The following is a 26,547-nucleotide window of genomic DNA, read 5'->3' as shown; positions in this document are numbered from 1 at the left end:
GTGACACAGCACAGGTGACAGCACAGGTGACACAGCACAGGTGACAGCACAGGTGACACCCCACAGGTGACACCCCACAGGTGACACAGCCCAGGTGACACCCCACAGGTGACACCACAGGTGACACAGCACAGGTGACAAGCACAGGTGACACCCCACAGGTGACACAGCCCAGGTGACACAGCAGAGGTGACACAGCCCAGGTGACAGCACAGGTGACACAGCACAGGTGACACCCCACAGGTGACAGCACAGGTGACACCACACAGGTGACACAGCCCAGGTGACACAGCACAGGTGACACCCCACAGGTGACACAGCACAGGTGACACCACACAGGTGACACAGCCCAGGTGACACAGCACAGGTGACACAGCACAGGTGACACCCCACAGGTGACACAGCACAGGTGACACAGCACAGGTGACAGCACAGGTGACACAGCCCAGGTGACACAGCACAGGTGACACCCCACAGGTGACACAGCACAGGTGACACCCCAGAGGTGACACAGCACAGGTGACACCACAGGTGACACAGCACAGGTGACACAGCACAGGTGACACCCCAGAGGTGACACAGCAGAGGTGACACCACAGGTGACACAGCCCAGGTGACACAGCACAGGTGACACCACACAGGTGACACCACAGGTGACACAGCCCAGGTGACACAGCACAGGTGACAGCACAGGTGACACAGCAGAGGTGACGTCACTTTTAATGTAAAAAACAGCAAAAAGCAGCACCAAGAGTGTCCCCGAACCCCCGGGGTCATTGTCACCATCGAGGGGACGGGAGCGAGGCCGGTCCCACGTCCAGCCCCAGCTCTGGGGTCACTCTCAGGTCTCTCTGGGTCCTTCTCCAGGTGGGACACCTCGATCCAGCCCTGTGAGCATCTCCATGGCCACCCATGGTCCATCTGTCCATCCAACCTCCATGGCCACCCATGGTCCATCTGTCCATCCAACCATCTCCATGGCCACCCATGGTCCATCTGTCCATCCAACCATCTCCATGGCCACCCATGGTCCATCCGTCCATCCAACCTCCATGGCCACCCATGGTCCATCCGTCCATCCAATCTCCATGGCCACCCATGGTCCATCCGTCCATCCAACCATCTCCATGGCCACCCATGGTCCATCTGTCCATCCAACCATCTCCATGGCCACCCATGGTCCATCCATCCAATCATCTCCATGGCCACCCATGGTCCATCCGTCCATCCAACCATCTCCATGGCCACTCACAGTGTGGTCCATCTGTCCATCCAACCATCTCCATGGCCACCCATGGTCCATCCGTCCATCCAACCATCTCCATGGCCACCCATGGTCCATCCATCCAATCATCTCCATGGCCACCCATGGTCCATCCATCCAATCATCTCCATGGCCACTCATGGTCCATCCATCCATCCAATCATCTCCATGGCCACTCACGGTCCATCTGTCCATCCAATCATCTCCATGGCCACTCACGGTCCATCTGTCCATCCAATCATCTCCATGGCCACTCATGGTCCATCTGTCCATCCAATCATCTCCATGGCCACTCACGGTCCATCTGTCCATCCAATCATCTCCATGGCCACTCACGGTCCATCTGTCCATCCAATCATCTCCATGGCCACCCATGGTCCATCTGTCCATCCAATCATCTCCATGGCCACTCATGGTCCAGCCATCCATTCCCTGTTCTAGAACATTCTCGGGGTCCCATCAGGTCAATGACATCATCACCCTCATTGTCCAACCCTCTGAGCATCTCCATGGCCACTCATGGTCCATCTGTCCAATCTCCGTGTCCAACAGATTTCCAGAACATTCCGGGGGTCCCACCAGGTCAATGACATCATCACCCTCATGGTCCAACTCTCTGAGCATCTCCACGGCCACTCATGGTCCATCTGTCCATCCAATCATCTCCATGGCCACTCACAGTGTGGTCCATCTGTCCAATCCCTGTGTCCAAAGAAATTCCAGAACATTCTGGGGGTCCCATCAGATCATCACCCTCATTCTCCAGCCCTCTGAGCATCTCCATGGCCACCCATGGTCCATCTGTCCATCCAACCATCTCCATGGCCACCCATGGTCCATCTGTCCATCCAACCATCTCCATGGCCACCCATGGTCCATCTGTCCATCCAACCATCTCCATGGCCACCCATGGTCCATCTGTCCATCCAACCATCTCCATGGCCACCCATGGTCCATCTGTCCATCCAACCATCTCCATGGCCACCCATGGTCCATCTGTCCATCCAATCATCTCCATGGCCACTCATGGTCCATCTGTCCATCCAATCATCTCCATGGCCACCCATGGTCCATCTGTCCATCCAATCATCTCCATGGCCACTCACGGTCCATCTGTCCATCCAATCATCTCCATGGCCACCCATGGTCCATCCATCCATCCATCCAATCATCTCCATGGCCACCCATGGTCCATCCATCCATCCATCCAATCATCTCCATGGCCACCCATGGTCCATCCATCCATCCATCCAATCATCTCCATGGCCACCCATGGTCCATCCATCCATCCAATCATCTCCATGGCCACCCATGGTCCATCTGTCCATCCAATCATCTCCATGGCCACCCATGGTCCATCCATCCATCCATCCAATCATCTCCATGGTCACTCATGGTCCATCTGTCCAATCTCCATGTCCAACACAGTTCCAGAACATTCCGGGGGTCCATCAGATCAGGATCGGTCCCTGCTCATGGCCCTGCCTGGTCCCCCAGGTGTCCCCCCCGGGTGTCCCCCCCGTCCCCTTCTCCTGTCCCCAGGCAGGTGCCCCCACCCTGCAGAAGCCCCTGGAGATGCCCTCACGCTCCTGCTCCATCGCTCACCCCCAGGCCCTCCCTGCCGGCCCCACCGGGGGCTGGGACCCCTCCTCAGCTGTGGGAGCGGGGCCAGCGCCCACCACGGCCGGACACGGGCCCGGGGCAGGTTCTGCTGGTGGCCCTGGTGATGGTGCTGCTGGTGGTGCTGCTGGTGGCCCTGCTGGTGGCCCTGGTAGTGTTCCTGCTGCTGGTGGCCCTGGTGATGTTCCTGGTGGTGGTGGCCCTGGTGATGTTCCTGGTGATGTTCCTGGTGGTGTTCTTGGTGGTGGTCCCGGTGGTGGCCCTAGTGGTGGTCCCAGTGGTGGTCCTGGTGGTTGTCCCAGTGGTGGCCCTGGTGGTGGCCCTGGTGGTGGCCTCGGTGGTTGCTCAGATGGTGGCCCTGGTGGTCCTGATGGTGGCCCTGCTGGTGGTCCCGGTGGTGTTCCTGGTGGTGGCCCCGGTGGCAGTCCAGGTGAAGGTCCTGCTGATGGCCCTGGTGGTGTTCCTGATGGTGGCCCTGGTGGTGGCCCCGGTGGTGGTCCTGCTGGCCCTGGTGGCCCCGATGGTGGCCTCGGTGACAGTCCCAGTGATCGCCCTGGTGGCAGCCCTGGTGACCCCAATGGTGGCCCTGGTGACAGTCCCAGTGGTGGCCCTGTTGGTGGTGGTGGCCCTGGTGGCAGTCTAAGCGGTGGCCCTGGTGGCAGTGGTGGCCCCGGTGGCAGCCCTGGTGATGACCTGGGGGGCAGTCCTGGTGGCAGTTCCAGTGGTGGCCCTGGTGGAGGTGGTGGCCCTGTTTGCCCTGGTGGCAGTCCCAGTGGTGGCCCCAGCACCAGCCCAGATGGTGGCCCTGGTGGTGGCTCTGGTGGCAGCCCTAGTGGTGGCCCTGGTGGCAGTCCTGATGGTGGCCCTGGTGGCAGCCCGGTGGTGGCCCTGGTGGCAGCCCAGGTGGCAGTCCGAGTTGTGGCCCTGGTGGCACCCCAGGCGATTGTCCTGGTGACAGTCTCGGTGGTGGCCCTGGTGGCGATCCTGCAGGTGGCCCTGCTGGTGGCCCTGGTGGCAGTCCTGGTGGCGGCCCTGGTGGTGGCCCCAGTGGCATCGCAGATGGTGGTCCTGGCGATGGCCCAGACGGTGGCCCTGGTGGCCCCAGTGGTGGCCCTGGTGGCAGCCCTGGTGGCGGTCCTGGTGGCAGTCCCCGTGATGGTCCTGCTGGTGGCCCCAGTGGTGGCCCTGGTGGCAGCCCAGATTGTGGCCCTGGTGGCAATCCTGGTGGCAGCCCAGGTGGTGGCCCTGGTGGCAGTCCCAGTGTCGCTGCTGTCCCTGATGGCAGTGCCAGTGGTGTCCTTGCTGTCCCCATCGCTGTCCCCGTTGCTGTCCCCATTGTTGGTGTCCCAGGTGCCAGTGCCATCGGTGTCCCCGCTGTCCCCGCTGGTGTCCCTGCTGTCCCTGGTGGAGGCCCTGGTTGCAGTCCCATCGGTGCCAGTCCCATCGCTGTCCCCGCTGCTGTCCCCATTGTCAGTGTCCCTGGTGCCAGTGCCATCGGTGTCCCTGCTGTCCCAGGTGCCAGTCCCATCAGTGTCCCCAGTGTTGTCCCCACCGTTGGTGTCCCTGGTGCCAGTCCCATCACTGTCCCCGTTGCTGTCCCCGTTGCTGTCCCCATTGTCACTGTCCCTGGTGCCAGTCCCATTGGTGTCCCTGCTGTCCCCGTTGCTGCTGTCCCCGTTACTGTCCCCATTGCTGCTGTCCCATGGTGTCCCGCGTGCCTCTGGAGCGTCCCCATTGCTGTCCCCATTGCTGTCCCTGTCGGTGTCCCAGGTGCCAGTCCCACTGCTGTCCCCGCTGTCTCTGTTGCTGTCCCCACTGCTGTCCCCGTTGGTGTCCCTGGTGGCAGTCCCATTTGTGTCCCCATTGCTGTCCCTGGGTGCGCAGTGGCCACCGTGTGCCTCTGGAGTGGCGCGCGGTGTGTCCCCGTTGCTGTCCCCATTGTCATTGTCCCTGTTGGCAGTCCTATCGCTGTCCCTGCTGTCCCCGTTGCCGTCCCTGTTGGCAGTCCCATCGCTGTCCCCATCGCTGTCCCTGGTGGCAGTCCCATCGCCGTCCCTGGTGGCAGTCCCATCGCCGTCCCCATCGCTGTCCCCGTTGCTGTCCCCATTGCTGTCCCCGTCGCTGTCCCCGTCGGCAGTCCCATCGGTGTCCCCATCGCTGTCCCTGTTGGCAGTCCCATCGCTGTCCCCATCGCTGTCCCTGGTGGCAGTCCCATCGCCGTCCCCATCGCTGTCCCCGTCGCTGTCCCCGTTGCTGTCCCTGTTGGCAGTCCCATCGCCGTCCCCATCGCTGTCCCCGTTGCTGTCCCCATTGCTGTCCCCGTCGCTGTCCCCGTTGGCAGTCCCATCGGTGTCCCCATCGCTGTCCCTGTTGGCAGTCCCATCGCTGTCCCCATCGCTGTCCCTGGTGGCAGTCCCATCGCCGTCCCCATTGCTGTCCCCGTCGCTGTCCCCGTTGGCAGTCCCATCGGTGTCCCCGTCGCTGTCCCTGTTGGCAGTCCCATCGCTGTCCCCATCACGGTCCCCATCGCCGTGCCGTGCTGTCCCACGTGCCTGCTGATGGCGGCCCGTGGCGCGCAGCCGCGGCGGGCGAGGCGGCGCTCGGGGCGGCGCTCGGGGCGGTGCGTGCGCATGTGCACGTTGAGCGAGCTCTTCTGCGTGAAGCGCTTGCAGCACACGGAGCACTGGAAGGCGCGCACGCCCGTGTGCGTCACCATGTGCTTCAGCAGGTAATCGCGGAGCGAGAAGGAGCGCCAGCACACCGAGCACTGGTGGGGCTTCTCACCTGTGCGGAGAGAAACGGGCACTGTGGTCAGTGTGGTCAGTGGGGTCAGTGTGGTCAGTGTGGTCAGTGTGGGTCAGTGTGGTCAGTGTGGGTCAGTGTGGGTCAGTGTGGTCAGTGGGGTCAGTGTGGTCAGTGAGGTCAGTGTGGTCAGTGTGGGTCAGTGTGGTCAGTGCGGTCAGTGTGGGTCACTGGGGTCAGTGTGGTCAGTGTGGGTCAGTGGGGTCAGTGTGGGTCAGTGTGGTCAGTACTGGTCAGTGTGGGTCAGTGTGGGTCAGTGTGGTCAGTGTGGGTCAGTGTGGGTCAGTGTGGGTCAGTGTGGGTCAGTGTGGTCAGTACTGGTCAGTGTGGGTCAGTGTGGGTCAGTGTGGTCAGTGTGGGTCAGTGTGGGTCAGTGTGGGTCAGTGTGGTCAGTACTGGTCAGTGTGGGCAGTGGGGTCAGTGTGGTCAGTGTGGGTCAGTGTGGGTCAGTGTGGTCAGTGCGGTCAGTGTGGGTCAGTGTGGGTCAGTGTGGTCAGTGTGGTCAGTGTGGTCAGTGTGGGTCAGTGTGGTCAGTGTGGGTCAGTGTGGGTCAGTGTGGTCAGTGGGGTCAGTGTGGTCAGTGTGGTCAGTGTGGGTCAGTGTGGTCAGTGCAGTCAGTGTGGGTCACTGGGGTCAGTGTGGTCAGTGTGGGTCAGTGGGGTCAGTGTGGTCAGTGTGGGTCAGTGTGGCCAGTGTGGGTCAGTGGGGTCAGTGTGGTCAGTGTGGGTCAGTGTGGGTCAGTGTGGGTCAGTGTGGTCAGTGTGGGTCAGTGTGGGTCAGTGTGGGTCAGTGTGGGTCAGTGTGGTCAGTGTGGTCAGTGGGGTCAGTGTGGTCAGTGTGGGTCAGTGTGGGTCAGTGTGGTCAGTGTGGGTCAGTGTGGGTCAGTGTGGGTCAATGGTCAGTGTGGTCAGTGTGGGTCAGTGTGGGTCAGTGTGGTCAGTGTGGTCAGTGGGGTCAGTGTGGTCAGTGTGGGTCAGTGTGGGTCAGTGTGGTCAGTACGGTCAGTGTGGGTCAGTGTGGGTCAGTGTGGTCAGTGTGGTCAGTGTGGTCAGTGTGGGTCAGTGTGGTCAGTGTGGTCAGTGGGGTCAGTGTGGTCAGTGTGGGTCAGTGTGGGTCAGTGGGGTCAGTGTGGTCAGTGGGGTCAGTGTGGTCAGTACTGGTCAGTGTGGTCAGTGTGGGTCAGTGTGGGTCAGTGTGGCCAGTGTGGTCAGTGTGGGTCAGTGTGGGTCAGTGTGGTCAGTGTGGTCAGTGTGGGTCAGTGTGGGTCAGTGTGGTCAGTGTGGTCAGTGTGGGTCAGTGTGGTCAGTGAGGGTCAGTGTGGGTCAGTGTGGTCAGTGCGGTCAGTCTGGTCAGTACTGGTCAGTGTGATCAGTGTGGTCAGTGTGGGTCAGTGTGGTCAGTGCGGTCAGTCTGGTCAGTACTGGTCAGTGTGGGTCAGTGTGGGTCAGTGTGGGTCAGTGGGGTCAGTGTGGGTCAGTGTGGGTCAGTGTGGTCAGTGGGGTCAGTACTGGTCAGTGGGGTCAGTGTGGGTCAGTGGGGTCAGTGTGGGTCAGTGTGGTCAGTGTGGTCAGTGTGGGTCAGTGTGGGTCAGTGTGGTCAGTGTGGTCAGTGTGGGTCAGTGGGGTCAGTGTGGTCAGTGTGGGTCAGTGTGGGTCAGTGTGGGTCAGTGTGGTCAGTGTGGGTCAGTGTGGTCAGTGTGGGTCAGTGTGGGTCAGTGTGGTCAGTGTGGTCAGTGTGGGTCAGTGTGGTCAGTGTGGTCAGTGTGGGTCAGTGTGGTCAGTGTGGGTCAGTGTGGCTCAGTGTGGGTCAGTGTGGGTCAGTGTGGTCAGTGTGGTCAGTGTGGTCAGTCTGGTCAGTGTGGTCAGTGGTCAGTGTGGGTCAGTGTGGGTCACTGTGGGTCAGTGTGGTCAGTGTGGTCAGTGTGGGTCAGTACTGGTCAGTGTGGTCAGTGTGGGTCAGTGTGGTCAGTGAGGGTCAGTGTGGGTCAGTGTGGTCAGTGCGGTCAGTCTGGTCAGTACTGGTCAGTGTGATCAGTGTGGTCAGTGTGGGTCAGTGTGGTCAGTACTGGTCAGTGTGGTCAGTGTGGGTCAGTGTGGTCAGTGTGGTCAGTGTGGTCAGTACTGGTCAGTGTGGGTCAGTGTGGGTCAGTGTGGTCAGTGTGGTCAGTACTGGTCAGTGTGGGTCAGTGTGGGTCAGTGTGGTCAGTGTGGGTCAGTGTGGTCAGTGTGGTCAGTGTGGGTCAGTGTGGTCAGTGTGGGTCAGTGTGGGTCAGTGTGGTCAGTGTGGGTCAGTGGGGTCAGTGTGGTCAGTGTGGTCAGTACTGGTCAGTGTGGTCAGTGTGGTCAGTGTGGTCAGTGTGGGTCAGTGTGGTCAGTGTGGTCAGTACTGGTCAGTACTGGTCAGTACTGGTCAGTGTGGTCAGTGTGGGTCAGTGTGGTCAGTACTGGTCAGTGTGGTCAGTGTGGTCAGTGTGGTCAGTGTGGTCAGTGTGGTCAGTACTGGTCAGTGTGGTCAGTGTGGTCAGTGTGGTCAGTGTGGTCAGTACTGGTCAGTGTGGTCAGTACTGGTCAGTGTGGTCAGTGTGGTCAGTGTGGTCAGTGTGGTCAGTACTGGTCAGTGTGGTCAGTGTGGTCAGTGTGGTCAGTGTGGTCAGTACTGGTCAGTGTGGTCAGTACTGGTCAGTGTGGTCAGTGTGGTCAGTGTGGTCAGTGTGGGTCAGTGTGGTCAGTGTGGGTCAGTGTGGTCAGTGTGGTCAGTACTGGTCAGTGTGGTCAGTGTGGTCAGTGTGGTCAGTGTGGTCAGTGTGGGCCCAACTGGGTCAGTGTGGGTCAACGTGGGTCAATAGAGGCTTACACGGATCAATACAGGTCAATGTGGGCCAACATGGGCCAATGCGAATCAGCACGGACCAACACAGGTGAACGTGGGCCAAAATGGGTCAATGTGGGTCAACGTGAGCCAAAGTGGGTCAGTGTGGATCAACATGGGCCAACTCGGGTCAACGTGGGCCAAACTGGATCAACGTGAACCAAAATGGTTCAGTGTGGGTCAACATGGGCCAGACTGGGTCAACGTGGGTCGACGTTGGCCAAAGTGGGCCAATGTGGGTCAAAGTGGATCAACGCGGGTCAACGTGAGCCAAAATGGGTCAATGTGTGTCAACATGGGCTGATAAAGGTGAACGTGGGCCAAACTGGATCAATGCGGGTCAATGTAGGCCAACATGGACCAAAATGGGTCAATATGGGCCAAAATGGGTCAACAGGGGCCAGACCGGGTCAGTGTGGGTCAACACGGCCAAACTGGGTCAATGTGGGCCAACATGTGCCAGAATGGATCAACGTGGGTCAACACGGATCAGTACAGGTCAATATGGGCCAAAATGGGTCCATGTGGATCAACATGGGCCAACTCAGGTGAACATGGGCCAAACTGGGTTAATGTGGGTAAACATGGGCCAAACTGGGTTAATGTGGGTAAACATGGGCCAAAATGGTTCAGTGCGGGTCAACATGGGCCAGACTGGGTCAACAGGGGCCAAACTGGGTCAACACAGGTCAATACGGACTAAAATGGGTCAAGGTGGGTCAACATGTGTCAAACTGGATCAGTGTGAGTCAATATGGGCCAACATGGGCCAAAACGGGTTAACACGGGTAAATACAGATCAACACAGGGCAACGCCGGCCAAAATGGCTCAACATCGGTCAACATGGATTGGAACTGATCAATGTGGGCCAAAATGGGGCCCTAGGACCCCCAGGTGTGTCCCCAGGTGTGTCTCCATGTCCCCAGGTGTGTCCCCATGTCCCAGGTGTGTCTGGGTCTGTCCCCAGGTGTCCCCAGGTGCGCTCACCTGAGTGGATGAACGTGTGCTTGCTGTAGTTCTTGCGGGTGTGTCCCCATGTCCCCAGGTGTGTCCCCAGGTGTGTCCCATGTCCCCAGCTGTGTCCCCATGTCCCAGGTGTGTCCCCACATCCCCAGGTGTGTCCCCATGTCCCCAGGTGTGTCCCCAGGTGTGTCCCTGTGTCCCCAGGTGTGTCTGTGTCTGTCCCCAGGTGTGTCCCCAGGTGTGTCCCTGTGTCCCCAGGTGTGTCCCAGGTGTGTCCCCAGGTGTGTCCCAGGTGTGTCCCCAGGTATGTCCCCATGCCCCCAGGTGTGTCCCCAGGTGTGTCCCCGTGTCCCCAGGTGTGTCTGTGTCTGTCCCCAGGTGTGTCCCCATGTCCCCAGCTGTCCCAGGTGTGTCCCCAGGTGTGTCCCCATGCCCCCAGGTGTGTCCCCAGGTGTGTCCCTGTGTTCCCAGGTGTGTCTGTGTCTGTCCCCAGGTGTGTCCCCGTGTCCCCAGGTGTGTCTGTGTCTGTCCCCAGGTGTGTCCCCAGGTGTGTCCCCATGTCCCCCTGTGTCCCCAGGCGCTCACCTGAGTGGATGAACAGGTGCTTGCTGTAGTTCTTGCGGGAGCTGAAGCTCTTCTGGCAGTGCCCGCACAGGTACGGGGGCGGGGGCTGGGCCCGGCCCCGGGGGGCTCCGGGGGGCACCGGGGGGGCCCTGAGAGCCCCGCCCACCCCCGGCCCCGCCCACCACGGCGGCGCCCCGGCCCCGCCCCCGCCGGGCCCCACCCACGGCGCCTCGGGGGCGGCGATGGCGGCACCGAAACGGGGCAGGGAGAGCGGGGCCCGGGGGGCGCCTTCATCCCCCGCCGCCTCCTCATCCTCCTCCTCGCCATCCTCATCCTCCTCCGGGCGCTCCTCCTTGAGCGGGACGGGCGGCAGGCGCAGCGGCTGGCGCTGCTTGCGGCTGTGCCCGCTGCTGGGCAGCGCCGTGGGCAGCCCTCTGGGCATCTGCGTGGGCAGTGGTGTGGACAGCGGTGTGGATAGCGGTGTGGACAGTTCTCTGGTCAGTGGTGCGGACAGTTCTCTGGTCAGTGGTGTGGACAGTTCTCTGGTCAGTGGTGTGGACAGTTCTGTGGTCAGGGATGGGGTCAGTGGTGTGGACAACGGTGTGGACAGCGGCCTGGTCAGCTCTGTGGTCAGTTCTCTGGTCAGCGGTGTGGCCAGCTTTGTGGTGAGTTCTGTGGACAGTTCTGTGGACAGTGGTGTGATCATCTCCGTGCCCATCTCAGTGGTCAGCTGTCTGGTCAGTGGTTTGGCCATCTCTGTGGCCATCTCACAGGTCAGTTCTGTGGTCAGTGGTGTGGCCATCTCCGTGCCAATCTCCGTGGCCACCTCAGCAGCCAGCGGTGTGGACAGTGGTGTGGCCATCTCCCTGGCCATCTCAGTGGTCAGTTCTCCGGTAAGTGGTGTGCCCATCTCAGTGCCCATCTCTGTGCCCATCTCAGCGGTCAGTCCCTTGGTCAGCGGCATTGCCAGCGGTGTGGACAGTGGTGTGCCCATCTCCGTGCCCATCTCAGCGGTCAGTGCCGGTGTCAGCAGCGTGGCCACCTCAGTGCCCATCTCCGTAGCCATCTCAGCGGTCAGTTCCTTAGTCAGCGGCGTGCCCATCTCCGTGGTCAGTTCTCTGGCCACTGGTGTGCCCATCTCCGTGCCCACCTTCATGCCCACCTCAGCGGTCAGTTCCGTGCCCATCTCCGTGCCCATCTCCGCGGTCAGTTCTGCGGTCAGTTCAGTGCCCATCTCAGCGCCCATCTCAGCGCCCATCTCAGCGCCCATCTCAGCGCCCATCTCCGCGCCCACCTCCGTGCCCATCTCCGCGCCCACCTCCGTGCCCATCCCCGCGCCCATCTCGGCGCTCAGCGCGGGCGCCAGGGGCCGCGCCTGCGCCAGGATCCGGGCGCACTCTCCGATGACGGCCTCGATGCGCAGCACGGCGGCGGCCGTCAGCAGCGGCAGCGCCTCGGAGCGCGGCACCGCCAGGCTGCCGCTGTACAGGAACTCCACCAGCTGGCGCACGGCGGCCGCGGGCACCACGGGCGGCACCTCGATGGCCGAGTGGCCCAGGCTGAGCTTGTCGTGGAAGAAGGGGCTGCCGGCGGCCAGCACGCAGCGGTGGGCGCGCAGCGAGGCGCCGCGGGCGCGCACCGTCACGTCGCAGAAGCGGCCGCGGGCGCGCTGCCCGTCCAGCGCCCGCAGCAGCGAGCGGCTGAAGGTGCGCAGGTGGATGTGGTGCACCGCGTCCGGCATGGCGGCGACGGGGACGGGGGGACAATGGGGGGACGGGGGTAGAGGAGATGGTGGGGACACAGTGGGCAGAGGGGACACTGAGATGGTGGGGATAGAGGGGACACTGCAGGTAGAGGGGGCACTGCGGGATGGTGGGGACAGAGGGACACAGGGGGCACTGGGAGGGGACCCAGGGACACAGGGATGGTGAGGACACTGGGGACAGAGGGGACCCAGGGACACAGGGATGGTGAGGACACTGGGGACAGAGGGGACACAGGGACACAGGGATGGTGAGGACACTGGGGACAGAGGGGACACAGGGATGGTGAGGACACTGGGGACAGAGGGACACAGGGATGGTGAGGACACTGGGGACAGAGGGGACACAGGGATGGTGGGGGACACTGGGGGACAATTGGGAGACAGGGAGACAATGGGGGGCACTGAGGGTACAGGGGAACAATGGCAGGACTGGAGGGCAATGGGGGACAGGGGGACAATGGGGAGAGAGGGGGGACAGGGATAGAGGGGATGGTGGGGACACTGGGGATAGAGGGGACGCTGGGGGATGGTGAGGATGGGGGCACAGAGGGCACAGGGGGACAGGGGGACAATGGAGGGCACTGGGGGGCACTGGGGACTCAGGGGGATCAGGGGCTAGAGGGGACACAGGGACGGTGGGGATAGAGGGGACACTGGGGGACAATGGGGGATAATGGGGGATAATGGGGGACAAAGGGGGCACTGGGGGGACAGGGATATAGGGGATGGTGGGGACACAGTGGGTAGAGGGGACACTGGGGGATAGGGGGACAATGGGGGACAATGGGGGATAGAGGGGATGGTGGGGACACAGGGATAGAGGGGACACTGGGGACAGAGGTGACACTAGAGACACGGGGACACTGGGATAGAGGGGACAGAGGGGACACTGGGGACTCAGGGACAGAAGATAAAGGGGACACGGGGACAGAGGGGACACTGGAGACTTGCGGGGACACTGGGATAGATGGGACACTGGGAACTCAGGGGACACGGGGGACACGGGGGGATAGAGGGATACGAGGACACTGGGGACTCAGGGGACACACGGGGATGGTGGGGACAGAGGGGACACTGGACAGAGGGGACACGGGGGACACTGGGACACAGAGATGGCAGTGACAGGCGGGACTGGGGACGGCAGGGACAGAGGGCACAGAGGGGACAGAGGGCACAGAGGGGACAGAGGGACACGGGGCTGGCGGTGCTGGGGACACGCACGGGGACAGCGCTGGGGACAGCGGCGAGGCCGGCGGGACCTGGGGACAGAGACACGGGGCTGGTGACGTCACCGGGGCTGGGGACACCACTTCCCCCCCCCCGTGTGACGTCATCAGAGCCTGGGGACACCCTGCGTGACATCATCAGAGCCTGGGGACACTCCGTGTGACGTCACCGGCCTGGGGACACTGATGGGGACACCGGCGGAAGCTGGGGACACCCCGCGTGACGTCACCGGTGCCCGGGAACAGCCCGTGTGACGTCACGGCGCGCCGATGACATCACCGCCAGGCACAGCGCGGTGTCCCCGAGCTCAGCCGGAACCCCCCGGGCCCGTTCCCCCGCCCCCCCTGGGACCCCTCGGGACCCCCCGGCCCCACCCCGCCCCTCCCCCACCCCAAACCCTCCCCCCGGGACCCCCCCGGCCCCTCCCCCACACCTCGCTCGGCTCCCGCCGCCGCCGCTCGCCGACGTCACTTCCGCCGGAGCCGACCGGAAGTGGATCATAGAGAGGGGCCCAGAGCGGTCCCGTGGCCGCCATAGAGACGGGAGAGAGGCGGGGGCGCCCCCTGGCGGAGCGGGGGTGCGGCGGGGCCGGACGGAGACACAGCAGGACCCCAATGTCACCAAAGGGACCCCGATGTCCCTAAAGGGACCCCCCGCTGTCCCCACAGGGATCCCATCAGGACCTCAATGTCTCCAATGTGCCCAATGTCCCCACAGGCCCCACAGGAATCCCCATAGGGACCCCAGTGTCCCCAAAGGGACCTCCCAATGTCCCCAAAGAGACGCCTATGGGGACCCCAATGTGCCCAATGTCCCCACAGGGATCCCCATGGGGACCCCAATGTGCCCAATGTCCCCACAGGGATCCCCATGGGGACCCCAATGTGCCCAATGTCCCCACAGGGATCCCCATGGGGACCCCAATGTCCCCACAGGCCCCACAGGGATCCCCATGGGGACCCCAATGTGCCCAATGTCCCCACAGGGATCCCCATGGGGACCCCAATGTGCCCAATGTCCCCACAGGGATCCCCATGGGGACCCCAATGTCCCCACAGGCCCCACAGGGATCCCCATGGGGTCCCCAGTGTCCCCAAAGGGACCCCAATGTCCCCAGTGTCCCCAAAGGGATCTCCATGTCCCCAATGTTCCTAGGGGGACCCTCCAATGTCCCAAAAGAGACCCCCATGGGGACCCCAATGTCCCCAAAGGGGACCCCAATGTCCCCACAGGGACCCCCATTGAACTCCAATGTCCCTAATGTCCCTAAATGGACCTCAGTGTCACCAAAGGAACCCCCATGGGGACGCCAATGTCCCCAGCATCCCCAAAGGGACCCCACAATGTCCCCAAAGGGATCCCCATGGGGAACCCAGTGTCACCAAAGGGACCCCACTGTCCCCATGGGAACCCCAATGTCCCCAAAGGGACCCCCATGGGGACCCCAATTTCCCCATGGTCCCCACAGATCTCAACGTCCCCGAAGGGATCCCCTCAATGTCCCCACAACGACCCCAAAGGGGCCTCAATGTCCCCAGAGACCCCCACGGGACCCCCACGGAGCTGGACCCCCCACACACCCTCACAGGGACCCCACGGTGGTCAGTGTCCACCCTTGGTGACCCATGGTGACTCATTGACCCCTGTCCATCCATGGTGACCCACGGTGACCCCTGCGGACCCCTGTCCATCCATGGTGACCCACGGTGACTCCTCTTGGCCCATGACGGTCCATCTCCATCCATGGTGACCCACATTGACTCCTCCTGGTCCATGTCCATCCATCTCCATCCATGTTGGCCCACATTGACTCCTCCTGGTCCATGTCCATCCATCTCCATCCATGGTGACCCACATTGACTCCTCCTGGTCCATGTCCATCCATCTCCATCCATGGTGACCCACATTGACTCCTCCTGGTCCATGTCCATCCATCTCCATCCATCTTGGCCCACGTTGACTTCTCTTGGTCCATGTCCATCCATGGTGACCCACATTGACTTGTTTACCCCGTGTTGGCCCACATTGACACCTCTTGTCTCAGGATGGTCTGTGTCCATCCATGGTGACCCACATTGACCCCTCTTGGCCCATCTCCATCCATCTCCATCCATGGTGACCAACATTGAACAGTTGATCCCATGTCCATCCATGGTTATCCATGTTGACCCCTGTTGATCCACGGTGATCCAAGTTGACTCCTCCTGGTCCATCTTGGTCTGTGTTTACCCATGTTGACTCCTCTTGGTCCATGATGGTCTGGGTCCATCCAGTTGATCCATCTTGGGTCTCTTGGCCCATCTTGATCCATCTCCATCCATGGTGATCCACGGTGACTCCTCTTGGCGCGTGACGGTCCATCTCCATCCATGGTGATCCGTTGTGACTCCTCCTGGTCCATGTCCTTCCATCTTCATCCATGTTGACCCATGTTGACTCCTCTTGGTCCGTCTCCATTCATGGTGACCCACATTGACTGCTGTTGGCCCATGTCCATCCATCACCACCCATATTGACCCACGTTGACTCCTGTAGACCCCTGTTGATCCATGGTGACCCACGGTGACTCCTCTTCATCCATGATGGTCCATGTCCATCCCTGTGGACCAAAGTTGACTCCTGTTGATCCATGGTGACCCACGGTGACTCCTCTTGGGCCCATTTTGATCCATGCCCATCCATGCTGACCCATGTTGACTCATTGACTCCAGTTGATCGGTGGTGGTCCACCTTGACTCCTCGTGGTGCACGATGGTCTGGGTCCATCCAGTTGACCCACATTGAGTCCTCCTGGTCCATTTTGATCCATCTCCATGCATGGTGACCAACGTTGACTCCTCTTGGCCCATCTTGATACGTGTCCATCCGTGGTGACCCACGTTGACTCGTTGACCCCTGTTGATCCATGGTGATCCACATTGACTCCTCATGGTCCATCTTGATCCAGGTCAGCCCACATTGTCTCCTCTTGGCCCATGATGTCTGTGTCCATCCATGCTGAGCCACACTGACTCCTCTTGGTCCATGTCCATCCATCTCCATCCATGCTGACCTGCGTTGACTCACTGATCCCTGTTGATCCATGAGGATCCACATTGACTCCTCTTGGCCCATGGTGGCCCATCTCCATCCATGTCGGCCCACGTTGACTCCTCTTGGTCCATGATGGTCCATGCCCATCCACAGTCACCCATAACTGGCTTGTTGACCCCTGTTGATCCGTGGTGACCCACGTTGACTCCCCGTGGCCCATCTCCATCCATGGTGACCCACTCTTGGCCCATGACAGTCTGTGTCCATCCATGGTGACCCATGGTGACCCCTCACGGCCCATCTCCATCCATGTAACTCACATTGACTTGTTGACCCCTGTCCACCCATGATGAGCCAAATTGACCAGTGGTGACCCCTGGTGACCCCCAGTGACACTCTGTGTCACTCCATGGTGACCCGTGGTGACCCACAGTGACCCATGGTGGCCTGTGGTGACCCCTGGTGACCTGTGGTGACCCGTGGTGACTCCTGCTGACCCATGCTGACCCCTGGTGACCAGTGTCACTGTGTCTCTCCCTGTTGTCCACACTGTACAGGTGACCCCAGCAATGACCCCTTGATGACCCCATGACCCCCTGGTGTCCCCTCTGTCTGACCCAACCCCGACTCACGCCAGGAGTCAATGACCCTTGTGACATCACCCAGAGCCTTCACCATGGTGACGTCAGACCCAGCACCAAGATGCCACACCCAGAACTGCGATGTCACACCCACCACCATGATGTCACACCCTGCACCGTGACGTCAGTGACGTGACAGTAAAAACTCAATAAAACCCAGTATAAACCAGTATGGACCAGTAAAAACCAGTACAGACCAGTATAGCCAGTATAAACCAGTATGGACCAGTACAGAACAGTAGAAATCAGTACAAAACCAGCATGGACCGGTATAAACCCGTATGGGCCTGTAAAAACCAGTACAGACCAGTATATACCAGTATAAACTAACCAACCAGTACATACCAGAACAAACCAGTCAAGACCAGTACAACCCAGTACAAACTAATAAACTAATGCAAACCAGTATGGACCAGTAGAGACCAGTATAGACCAGCACAAACCAGTAGAAACCAGCAAAACCCAGTACAGACCAGTGCAATCCAGTACAACCCAGTACAGCCCAGTACAGCCCAGAAAGAGCCGCTAGACCAGGCTCGGGTTGGGGACTACATTACCCAGCGTACACCGCGCGCGCTTCCGGGAGGGAAAGGAGGGGCGTGGCCTGGCCCAATGAGGTGCTGTCCGATTGGCGGCGGGGAAGGCGGGAAGGCGGAGGGGGCGTGGCCCCGTGAGGTGGAGGGGGCGTGGCCTCGTGAGGCGGCGAGGCCCGGGCGTTGCGCGGCGGCGGCGGAAGCGCCGGGCCCGGTTCTGGCCCGGTTCTAACGCGGTTCTAACCCGGTCCTGGCCCGGCTCCGGCTCCGGTGGAGCCACTGTGAGCCCCGCAGGTGAGCGGAGGGAGGAAGAAGAGGAGGAGGAGGAGGAAGCGGCGGGGCCGCGGCGGCGACGCCTGCGCGGGGCGGGCCTGGAGGAGGCGGGGCCTGCAGGGGCTGAGGGGAAAGGGGCGGGGCCTGAGGGCCACGAGGGGGGCGAGGCCTATAGAAAGGGGCGCGGCCTAGTGCGATCTGGCCACGCCCTCCGGATCGACTTTGGGGTCCCACCTGCGCACCTGGGGTAGGGCTGGGGTCTCACCTGTCCCCCCCATATTGGGTTTGAGGTCTCACCTGCACACCTGGGATGGGGCATTGGTCTCACCTGTTCCCCTGGGTCAGATTTAGGGTCTCACCTGTGTCTGTGTCTCATGTCCAGGGTTTTACCTGCCCAGCTGTACTGGGTCTGGGGTCTCACCTGTCCCTGTGTTTCCCATCTGTACTCTCACCTGCCCCCCATGTTCCATGTCTGGGCTCTCACCTGTGTCTGTGTTTCAGGTCTGGGCTCTGACCTGTCCCCCATGTTCCATGGCTGGGCTCTCACCTGTGTCAGGTGCAGGCTCTCACCTGTCCCTCGTGTTCCATGGCTGGGCTCTCACCTGTCCCTGTGTTTGATGTCTGGGCTCTCACCTGTCTGTACATTGGGTCTGGTGTCTCACCTGTCTCAGATCTGGACTTTCACCTCTCCCCATCTGTCGGGTCCCCTATGTCAGGTGCAGGCTCTCACCTGTCCCCCATGGTCCATGTTTGGGCTCTCAGCTGTGTCAGGTGTGGGCTCTCACCTGTCCTTGTGTTTAATATCTGTGCTCTCACCTGTCCCTGCCCCAGCTCTGTGCTCTCACCACTCCCAGGTTTGTGATCTCACCTGTCCCAGGTGCAGGCTGTCACCTGTCTCAGATTTGGGCTCTCACCTGTCCCAGGTTTGTTCTCTCACCTGTCCCAGCTCTGTGCTCTCACCTGTCCCAGGTTTGTTCTCTCACCTGTCCCAGGTTTAGCCTCTCACCTGCAGCCATGTCCCCCCAGGTGCGGCCATGGCGGGCGCGGCGCCCCCCGCAGGTGCCCCCGAGCACCCCTTCACCTGCCGGGAGTGCGGCAAATCCTTCCGCTGGTCCTCGCGCCTGGCGCATCACCTGCGCAGCCACACAGGTGAGCGCCCCTACAAGTGCTCCGAGTGCCCCAAGGCCTTCAAGGGCTCCTCCGCCCTCCTCTACCACCTGCGGGGCCACACAGGTGAGCGCCCCTACACCTGCGCCACCTGTGGGAAGAGCTTCAAGCGCTCCTCGCTGCTGCAGACTCACCTGCGCGTGCACACGGGGCTGCGCGCCTTCAGGTGCGCCCAGTGCGGCCTCACCTTCAAGTGGGCGTCGCACTACCAGTACCACCTGCGGCAGCACTCGGGTGAGCGGCCCTACCGCTGCCCCACCTGCCCCAAGGCCTTCAAGAACTCCTCCAGCCTGCGGCGCCACCGCCACACCCACACAGGTGAGCGCCCGCACACCTGCGACACCTGCGGCAAGGGCTTTGCCCAGGCCACCAACCTGCGGCAGCACCTGCGGGTGCACACGGGGGAGCGGCCGTACACCTGCGCCACCTGCGGGAAGAGCTTCACGCACTCTTCCAACCTGCACCTGCACCGGCGCACGCACGGCCCGGCCCCGCAGTGCCCCACCTGCGCCACGCCCTTGGCCTCGCGCACCTGCCCGCAGAGGCACCCGCAGGGCCCCGCCCCGCCCGGCGCCGCCTCACCTGAGCCGCTCTGGAGGCCGCTGGGGCTCACCTGTGCCGAGCAGGAGGTGACGGTGACACCGGCCACGCCCCCGGCCCCGCCCCACTGCTGCCTCACCTGCGGCAAGAGCTTCAAGAACGGGGCGGGGCTGGCGCGGCACCTGCCCGGGCACGAGCGGCCCCGAGCCCCACCCGCGCCAGGTGAGGCCGAGGCGCCGGCCCCGCCCGAGCGGCCGTACAGGTGCGGCGAGTGCGGCAAGGCCTTCAAGGGCTCCTCGGGGCTGCGCTACCACCTGCGCGACCACACAGGTGAGCGCCCCTACACCTGCGCCACCTGTGGGAAGAGCTTCAAGCGCTCCTCGCTGCTGCAGACTCACCTGCGCGTGCACACGGGGCTGCGCGCCTTCAGGTGCGCCCAGTGCGGCCTCACCTTCAAGTGGGCGTCGCACTACCAGTACCACCTGCGGCAGCACTCGGGTGAGCGGCCCTACCGCTGCCCCACCTGCCCCAAGGCCTTCAAGAACTCCTCCAGCCTGCGGCGCCACCGCCACACCCACACAGGTGAGCGCCCGCACACCTGCGACACCTGCGGCAAGGGCTTCGCCCAGGCCACCAACCTGCGGCAGCACCTGCGGGTGCACACGGGGGAGCGGCCGTACACCTGCGCCACCTGCGGGAAGAGCTTCACGCACTCTTCCAACCTGCACCTGCACCGGCGCACGCACTCGGCGGCACGGCCCTTCCGCTGCCCCACCTGCCCCAAGGCCTTCGTCATGGCCGCCTACCTGCAGAGACATCTGCGCACGCACGGCCCCGCCCCGCGACGCGCACCCGGCACTGCCGCCGCACCTGGCGGTGCCACACCTGTGCCATCGCCTGCTGGCGCTTACCTGGTGCTGCCCGGCCCTGGTGGCTCCTCCCCCCACAAGGTGCTGCTGGTGGCGGCCACACCCGGGCACGCCCAGCCGCACCTGGCGCAGGTGGGCAGGGAGCAGCGCACCTGGCACAGCGTCCTGCTCATACCTGGGGCGGGCAGGGAGGGAGTGGCAGCGGGGGTGCAGGTGGCAGGTGTGACAGGTGTGGCAGGTGTGACAGGTGTGACAGGTGTGGCAGCTGTGACAGGTGTGACAGGTGTGGCAGGTGTGACAGGTGTGACAGGTGTGGCAGCTGTGACAGGTGTGACAGGTGTGGCAGGTGTGGCAGGTGTGGCAGGTGTGACAGGTGTGGCAGGTGTGGCAGGTGTGGCAGGTGTTACAAGTGCAGGTGTGACAGGTGTGGGTGTAGCAGGTATAGCAGGTGTTACAGGGGTCCCAGGTGTGGCAGGGGTGACAGGTGTTACAAGTCCCGGTGTGACGGGTGTGACAGGTGTAGGTGTGGCAGGTGTGACAGGTGTGGGTGCGGCAGGAGTGGCAGGTGTGACAGGTGTTACAAGTCCAGGTGTGACAGGTGTGACAGGTGTAGGTGTCACAGGGGTCCCAGGTGTGACAGGTGTAGGTGTGACAAGTGTCAGAGGGCTTACAGGTGTGACAGGTGTAGGTGTCACTGGTGTGACAGGTGTGGCAGATGTAGGTGTCACAGGTGTCCAGCTCCAGGTGCTGCCGGTGGCCCCAGAGGTCACCAATGTCCAGGTTCAGGGTGGGGAGGTGGCAGGTGTGACAGGTGTGACAGGTGTGACGGGTGTGACACGTGTAGGTGTGGCAGGTATGACAGGTGTGGCAGGGCTGCAGCTCCAGGTGCTCCCAGTGCCTTCAGAAGTCACCAACGTCCAGCTCCAGGCAGGTGAGGTGACCAACGTGCAGCTCCAGGTGTTGCCACCACCACCTGCAGGTGGCACAGGTGTGCAGTTCCAGACAGGTGAGGTGACCAATGTCCAGCTCCAGGTGTTGCCACCACCACCTGCAGGTGGCTCAGGTGTGCAGCTCCAGGTGTTGCCAGCACCACCTGAGGTCACCAACGTCCAGCTCTGCACAGGTGAGGTGACCAATGTCCAGCTCCAGATGTTGCCACCACCACCCCCAGGTGGCACAGGTGTGCAGCTCCAGGCAGGTGAGGTGACCAACGTGCAGCTCCAGGTGTTGCCACCCCCACCTGAGGTGGCCAATGTCCAGCTCCAGGTGTTGCCAGCACCACCCTCAGGTGGCACAGGTGTGCAGCTCCAGGCAGGTGAGGTGACCAATGTCCAGCTCCAGGCCCTGCCGCTGACCTCAGGTGTCACCAACGTGCAGCTCCAGGTGTTGCCACCAGGTGGCACCAATGTGCAGCTGCAGACAGGTGAGGTGGCCAATGTCCAGCTCCAGGTGTTGCCACCACTTGCAGGTGGCACAGGTGTGCAGCTCCAGGCCACTGAGCTGCCCAGTGTCCACCTGGCGACCTCAGAGGTGACCAATGTCCACCTGGACATCTCAGAGGTGACCAACGTCCACCTGGAGACCATGGAGGAGGTGCCCAGTGCCCACCTGGAGACCTCAGAGGTGACCGATGTCCACCTGGACATGTCACGGCTGCCCAGTGCCCACCTGGAGACCACTGAGATGACCGATGTCCAGCTGGACACCTCAGAGGTGACCGATGTCCACCTGGAGACCAGTGAGATGACTGATGTCCACCTGGAGACATCAGGGGTGACTGATGTCCACCTGCAGACCACCCAGATGACCAGTGCCCACCTGGAACCCACGGAGGTGCCCAGTGTCCACCTGAATGTGTCAGAGGTGACTGATGTCCAGCTGGAGACCACTGAGATGAATGATGTCCACCTGGGCACCTCAGAGGTGACCAGTGCCCACCTGGAACCCACGGAGGTGCCCAGTGTCCACCTGGACACATCAGAGGTGACTGATGCCCACCTGGACATGTCAGAGGTGGCCAGTGTCCACCTGGAGACCTCAGAATTGCCCAGTGTCCACCTGGAGACCTCAGAGGTGACCAATGCCCACCTGGCAACCAGTGACACAGCTGATGTCCACCTGGACACATCAGAGATGACCGATGTCCACCTGGAGACCTCAGAGGTGACCGATGCTCACCTGGAGACCACTGAGGTGACCGATGTCCACCTGGAGACCACTGAGGAGGTGCCCGGTGTCCACCTGGACACCTCAGAGCTGCCCAGTGCCCACCTGGAACCCACAGAGGTGAGCAATGCCCACCTGGACACCAGGGAAGTGACCGATGTCCACCCGGAGACCTCAGAGATGACCAATGTCCACCAGCAGACCACGGAGGTGACTAGTGTCCACCTGGAGACCTCAGAACTGCCCGGTGCCCACCTGGACATGTCAGAGGTGCCCTCTGACCACCTGGACACCACAGAAGTGACTGATGTCCACCTGGGGACAAATGAGATGACCCATGCCCACGTGGACATGTCAGAGGTGACTGATGTCCACCTGGAGACGTCAGAGCTGCCCAGTGTCCAGCTGGACACCAATGACATGACTGATGTCCACCTGGACACCACCCAGATGCCCAGTGTCCACCTGGACACCTCAGAGGTGACCAACATCCACCTGGAGAGCCCAGAACTGTCTAGTGTCCAGCTGGACGTGTCAGAGGTGCCCAGTGCCCACCTGGAGACCAATGAGATGACCAGTGCCCACCTGGAGAGCTCAGAGGTGCCCAATGCACACCTGGAACCCACCCAGATGCCCAGTGTCCACCTGGGGACCACAGAGGTGCCCAGTGCCCACCTGGACATGTCAGAGGTGACCAATGCCCACCTGGAGACCACTGAGGTGACCGATGTCCACCTGGAGCCCATGGAGGAGGTGCCCAGTGCCCACCTGGACGTGTCAGAGGTGACCGATGTCCACCTGAAGACCTCAGAGGTACCCAGTGCCCACCTGGAAATGCCTTGTGTCCACCTGGAGACCACTGAGGAGGTGACCGATGCCCACCTGGAGACCTTGGCAATGACCAGTGTCCACCTGGAGGTGCCTGGTGCCCACCTGGACTCATCAAAGATGCCCGGTGCCCACCTGGAGCCCACAGAGGTGCACCTGGAACCCCCCTAGGAGGTGGCCAATGTCCACCTGGAGACCTTGGAGCTGCCCAGTGGCCACCTGGAAGTGCCCAGTGTCCACCTGGAGACCATGGACATGCTTGATGCCCACCTGGGTGTGTCAGAGGTACCCAGTGCACACCTGGACACAGCTTGGAGATGACCAGTGTCCACCTGGAGACATCAGAGGTGTCCTCTGCCCACCTGGAGACACCTTGGAGGTGCCCAGTGTTCACCTGGGTGTGTCAGAAGTGCCCAGTGCCCACTTGGAGGTGCCCAGTGCCCACCTGGGCATGTCAGAGGTGCCCCGTGCTCACCTGAAGACCATGGACATGCTCAATGCTCACTTGGACACACCTTGGAGGTGCCCAGTGTCCATCTGGAACCCACTGAGAAAGTGCCCAGTGCCCACCTGGAGACCACACAGGTGCCCTGTGCCCACCTGGACACACCTTGGAGATGCTCAGTGCCCTCCTGGGCATGTCAGAGGTGCCCAGTGTCCATCTGGAACCCACTGAGAAAGCACCCAGTGCTCACCTGAAGACCAAGCAGGTGCCCAGTGCCCACCTGGAGGTGCCCAGTGCTCACCTGGAACCTACCAAGAAAGTGCCCAGTGCTCACCTGGACACACCTTGGAGATGCTCATTGCCCACCTGGGCACACCTTGGTACCCAGTGCCCACCTGGAGGTGCCCAGCGCTCACCTGGGCATGTCAGAGGTGCCCAGTGCCCACCTGGAGACCATGGGCATTCCCAGTGCTCACCTGGGCACACCTTGGAGGTGCCCAGTGCTCACCTGTAGACCATGCAGGTGCCCAGTGCCCACCTGGACACACCTGGGAGGTGCCCAGTACCCACCTGGAACCCACCGAGAAAGTGCCCAGTGCCCACCTGGAGACCACGCAGGTGCCCAGTGCCCACCTGGAGACCATGCAGGTGCCCTGTGCCCACCTGGAGGTGCCCAGTGCTCACCTGGAGCCCACCGAGAAAGTGCCCAGGGCTCACCTGGACACACCTTGGAGATGCCCAGTGTCCATCTGGGCATGGCAGAGGTGCCCGGTGCTCACCTGGACACATCAGTGCCCACCTGGACATGTTAGAGGTGCCCTCTGCCCACCTGGACTCACCTTGGAGGTGCCCAGTGCCCACCTGGAACCCCACAGGTGCTCCTGGCCTGGGGGACCCTGTGCCCCGCCCCTGTGCACACCTGTGCCCGCAGGTGATGGGGGTGCCAGGGGGTACCTGGGGAGGTACCTGAGCTCACCTGGCACTGGTGAGGGGTACCAGGGGGTACCTCAGGGGTACCTGAGCTCACCTGCCCAGGTGAGGGGTACCTGAGGGGTACCTGAGAGGAACCTGAGCACACCTGGCACAGGTGAGGGGTGCCAGGGGGTACCAGGGGGGTGCCAGAGGGTACCTGAGCACACCTGGCACAGGTGAGGGGTACCTGATGGGTGCCAGGGGGTACCTGGGGGTTCCTGAGCTCACCTGCCCAGGTGAGGGGTGCCAGGGGGTGCCAGGGGGTTCCTGAGCTCACCTGGCACAGGTGAGGGGTGCCAGGGGGTGCCAGGGGGTTCCTGAGCTCACCTGGCACAGGTGAGGGGTGCCAGGGGGTGCCAGGGGTTTCCTGAGCTCACCTGGCACAGGTGAGGGGTGCCAGGGGGGTACCTGGGGGTTCCTGAGCTCACCTGGCACAGGTGAGGGGTGCCAGGGGGTGCCAGGCGGTTCCTGAGCTCACCTGCACAGGTGAGGGGTGCCAGGGGGTGCCAGGCGGTTCCTGAGCTCACCTGCACAGGTGAGGGGTGCCAGGGGGTGCCAGGCGGTTCCTGAGCTCACCTGGCACAGGTGAGGGGTGCCAGGGGGTGCCAGGCGGTTCCTGAGCTCACCTGCCCAGGTGAGGCCGTTCCCGCGTTCCCCTCCCCCCCATGTCAATAAAGGCGCCCCTCCCCCACCCACCGTGCAGTTTGTGCTTCCGGGAGGGGCGGGGCCAAGGGAGGGGGCGGGGCCATGGCCAATGGATGGGAAGGGCCAATAGAAGGGGCGGGGCCAGGGCCCAGAAGAGGGAGGGGCTAAAAGAAGGGGAGGAGCCAAGGGGCAGGATGGGGCAATGGGGGCGGGGCCAAAAAGGCAAAAGATGGGAGGGGCCAAATGGAGTGGGCGGGGCCAAGGGGTTATTGGGAATGGGGACGGGGCAGTTTAGTGACCAGTATGGCCCAGTCCATCCCAGTATAGCCCAGTACAGAGACCAGTATGGCCCCAGTGATCCCAGTCCGTCCCAGTATGGCCCAGTCCATCCCAGTATAGCCCAGTACAGAGACCAGTATGGCCCCAGTGATCCCAGTGATTCCCAGTCCGTCCCAGTATGGCCCAGTCCATCCCAGTATGACTCCAGTATGGCCCCAGTGATTCCCAGTATGGCCCAGTCCATCCCAGTATAGCCCAGTATAGAGACCAGTATGGCCCCAGTGATTCCCAGTGTGGCCCAGTATGGCCCAGTCCATCCCAGTATAGCCCAGTATAGAGACCAGTATGGCCCCAGTGATCCCAGTGATTCCCAGTCCGTCCCAGTATAGCCCAGTATAGAGACCAGTATGGCCCCAGTGATTCCCAGTCCGTCCCAGTATGGCCCAGTCCATCCCAGTATGACTCCAGTATGGCCCCAGTGTGGTCCCAGCATGCCCCATTATGGCCCCAGTATGGTCCAGTATGGCTCTGGTATAGTGCCAGTATAGCCCAGTTTGGCCCCAGTATGACTCCCAGCTCCCCCCAGTTTATCCCGGTCCCTCCCAGTCACTCCCAGTTTATCCCAGTCCCTCCCAATTCCTTCCCAGTCTCCCCCAGTCTCCCCCAGTCCCTCCCAGTTTATCCCAGTCCCTCCCAGTTCCCCAGCCCCCCCGGGGGGGGGAGGGGCGCTGGCGCGGGGCCCGGTGGGGGAGGGGCAGGGCCAGGGACAGGTGCGGGGGGACCGAAATAACCGGGGGGGGGAGGGGAACGGGGGGGGACTGGGAGCACTGAACTGGTCTGTACTGGTCCCTACTGGTTTATACTGGCCCATACTGGTCTGCACTGGTCTATATTGGCCCATACTGGTTTATACTGGTCCCTACTGGTCCATACTGGTTTATATTGGTCCATACTGGTTTATACTGGTTTATACTGGTCCATACCGGTCCATACTTGTCCATATTGGCCCATACTGGTCTATTCTGGTCCATACCGGTCCATACTGGTTTATGCTGGTCCATACTCATCCATACTGGCCCACA

At 62.1% G+C, this 26,547-nt stretch overlaps 2 protein-coding genes and 1 long non-coding RNA gene across 3 annotated transcripts; 2 read left to right on the top strand and 1 right to left on the bottom strand.

The window, feature by feature from the left end:
- Nucleotides 1-3,523: 3,523 nt before the first annotated feature.
- ZBTB45 (zinc finger and BTB domain containing 45) lies at nt 3,524-12,371 on the bottom strand. The gene is made up of 3 exons (XM_063182038.1): nt 10,104-12,371; nt 4,875-5,668; nt 3,524-3,577 (listed from the first exon to the last, which is right to left on the bottom strand). The coding sequence occupies exons 1-3, from the start codon at nt 11,821-11,823 to the stop codon at nt 3,524-3,526; spliced, it is 2,568 nt and encodes an 855-aa protein (XP_063038108.1). The 5' UTR covers nt 11,824-12,371.
- A 5,380-nt stretch (nt 12,372-17,751) lies between these two features.
- On the top strand, nt 17,752-23,549 carry LOC134433157 (zinc finger protein 628-like). Its single transcript, XM_063182037.1, has one exon. The coding sequence runs from the start codon at nt 18,589-18,591 to the stop codon at nt 23,293-23,295; it is 4,707 nt and encodes a 1,568-aa protein (XP_063038107.1). The 5' UTR covers nt 17,752-18,588; the 3' UTR covers nt 23,296-23,549.
- A 51-nt stretch (nt 23,550-23,600) lies between these two features.
- On the top strand, nt 23,601-25,232 carry LOC134433152 (uncharacterized). The gene is made up of 2 exons (XR_010031500.1): nt 23,601-24,554; nt 24,605-25,232. It is a non-coding gene; the product is annotated as an uncharacterized LOC134433152 (long non-coding RNA).
- Nucleotides 25,233-26,547: the final 1,315 nt, after the last annotated feature.

This window comes from Melospiza melodia, unplaced genomic scaffold, assembly GCF_035770615.1.
Source record: "Melospiza melodia melodia isolate bMelMel2 unplaced genomic scaffold, bMelMel2.pri scaffold_145, whole genome shotgun sequence".
NCBI classification, from domain to species: domain Eukaryota; kingdom Metazoa; phylum Chordata; class Aves; order Passeriformes; family Passerellidae; genus Melospiza; species Melospiza melodia.
This window is presented reverse-complemented; position numbering and strand designations above follow the sequence as displayed.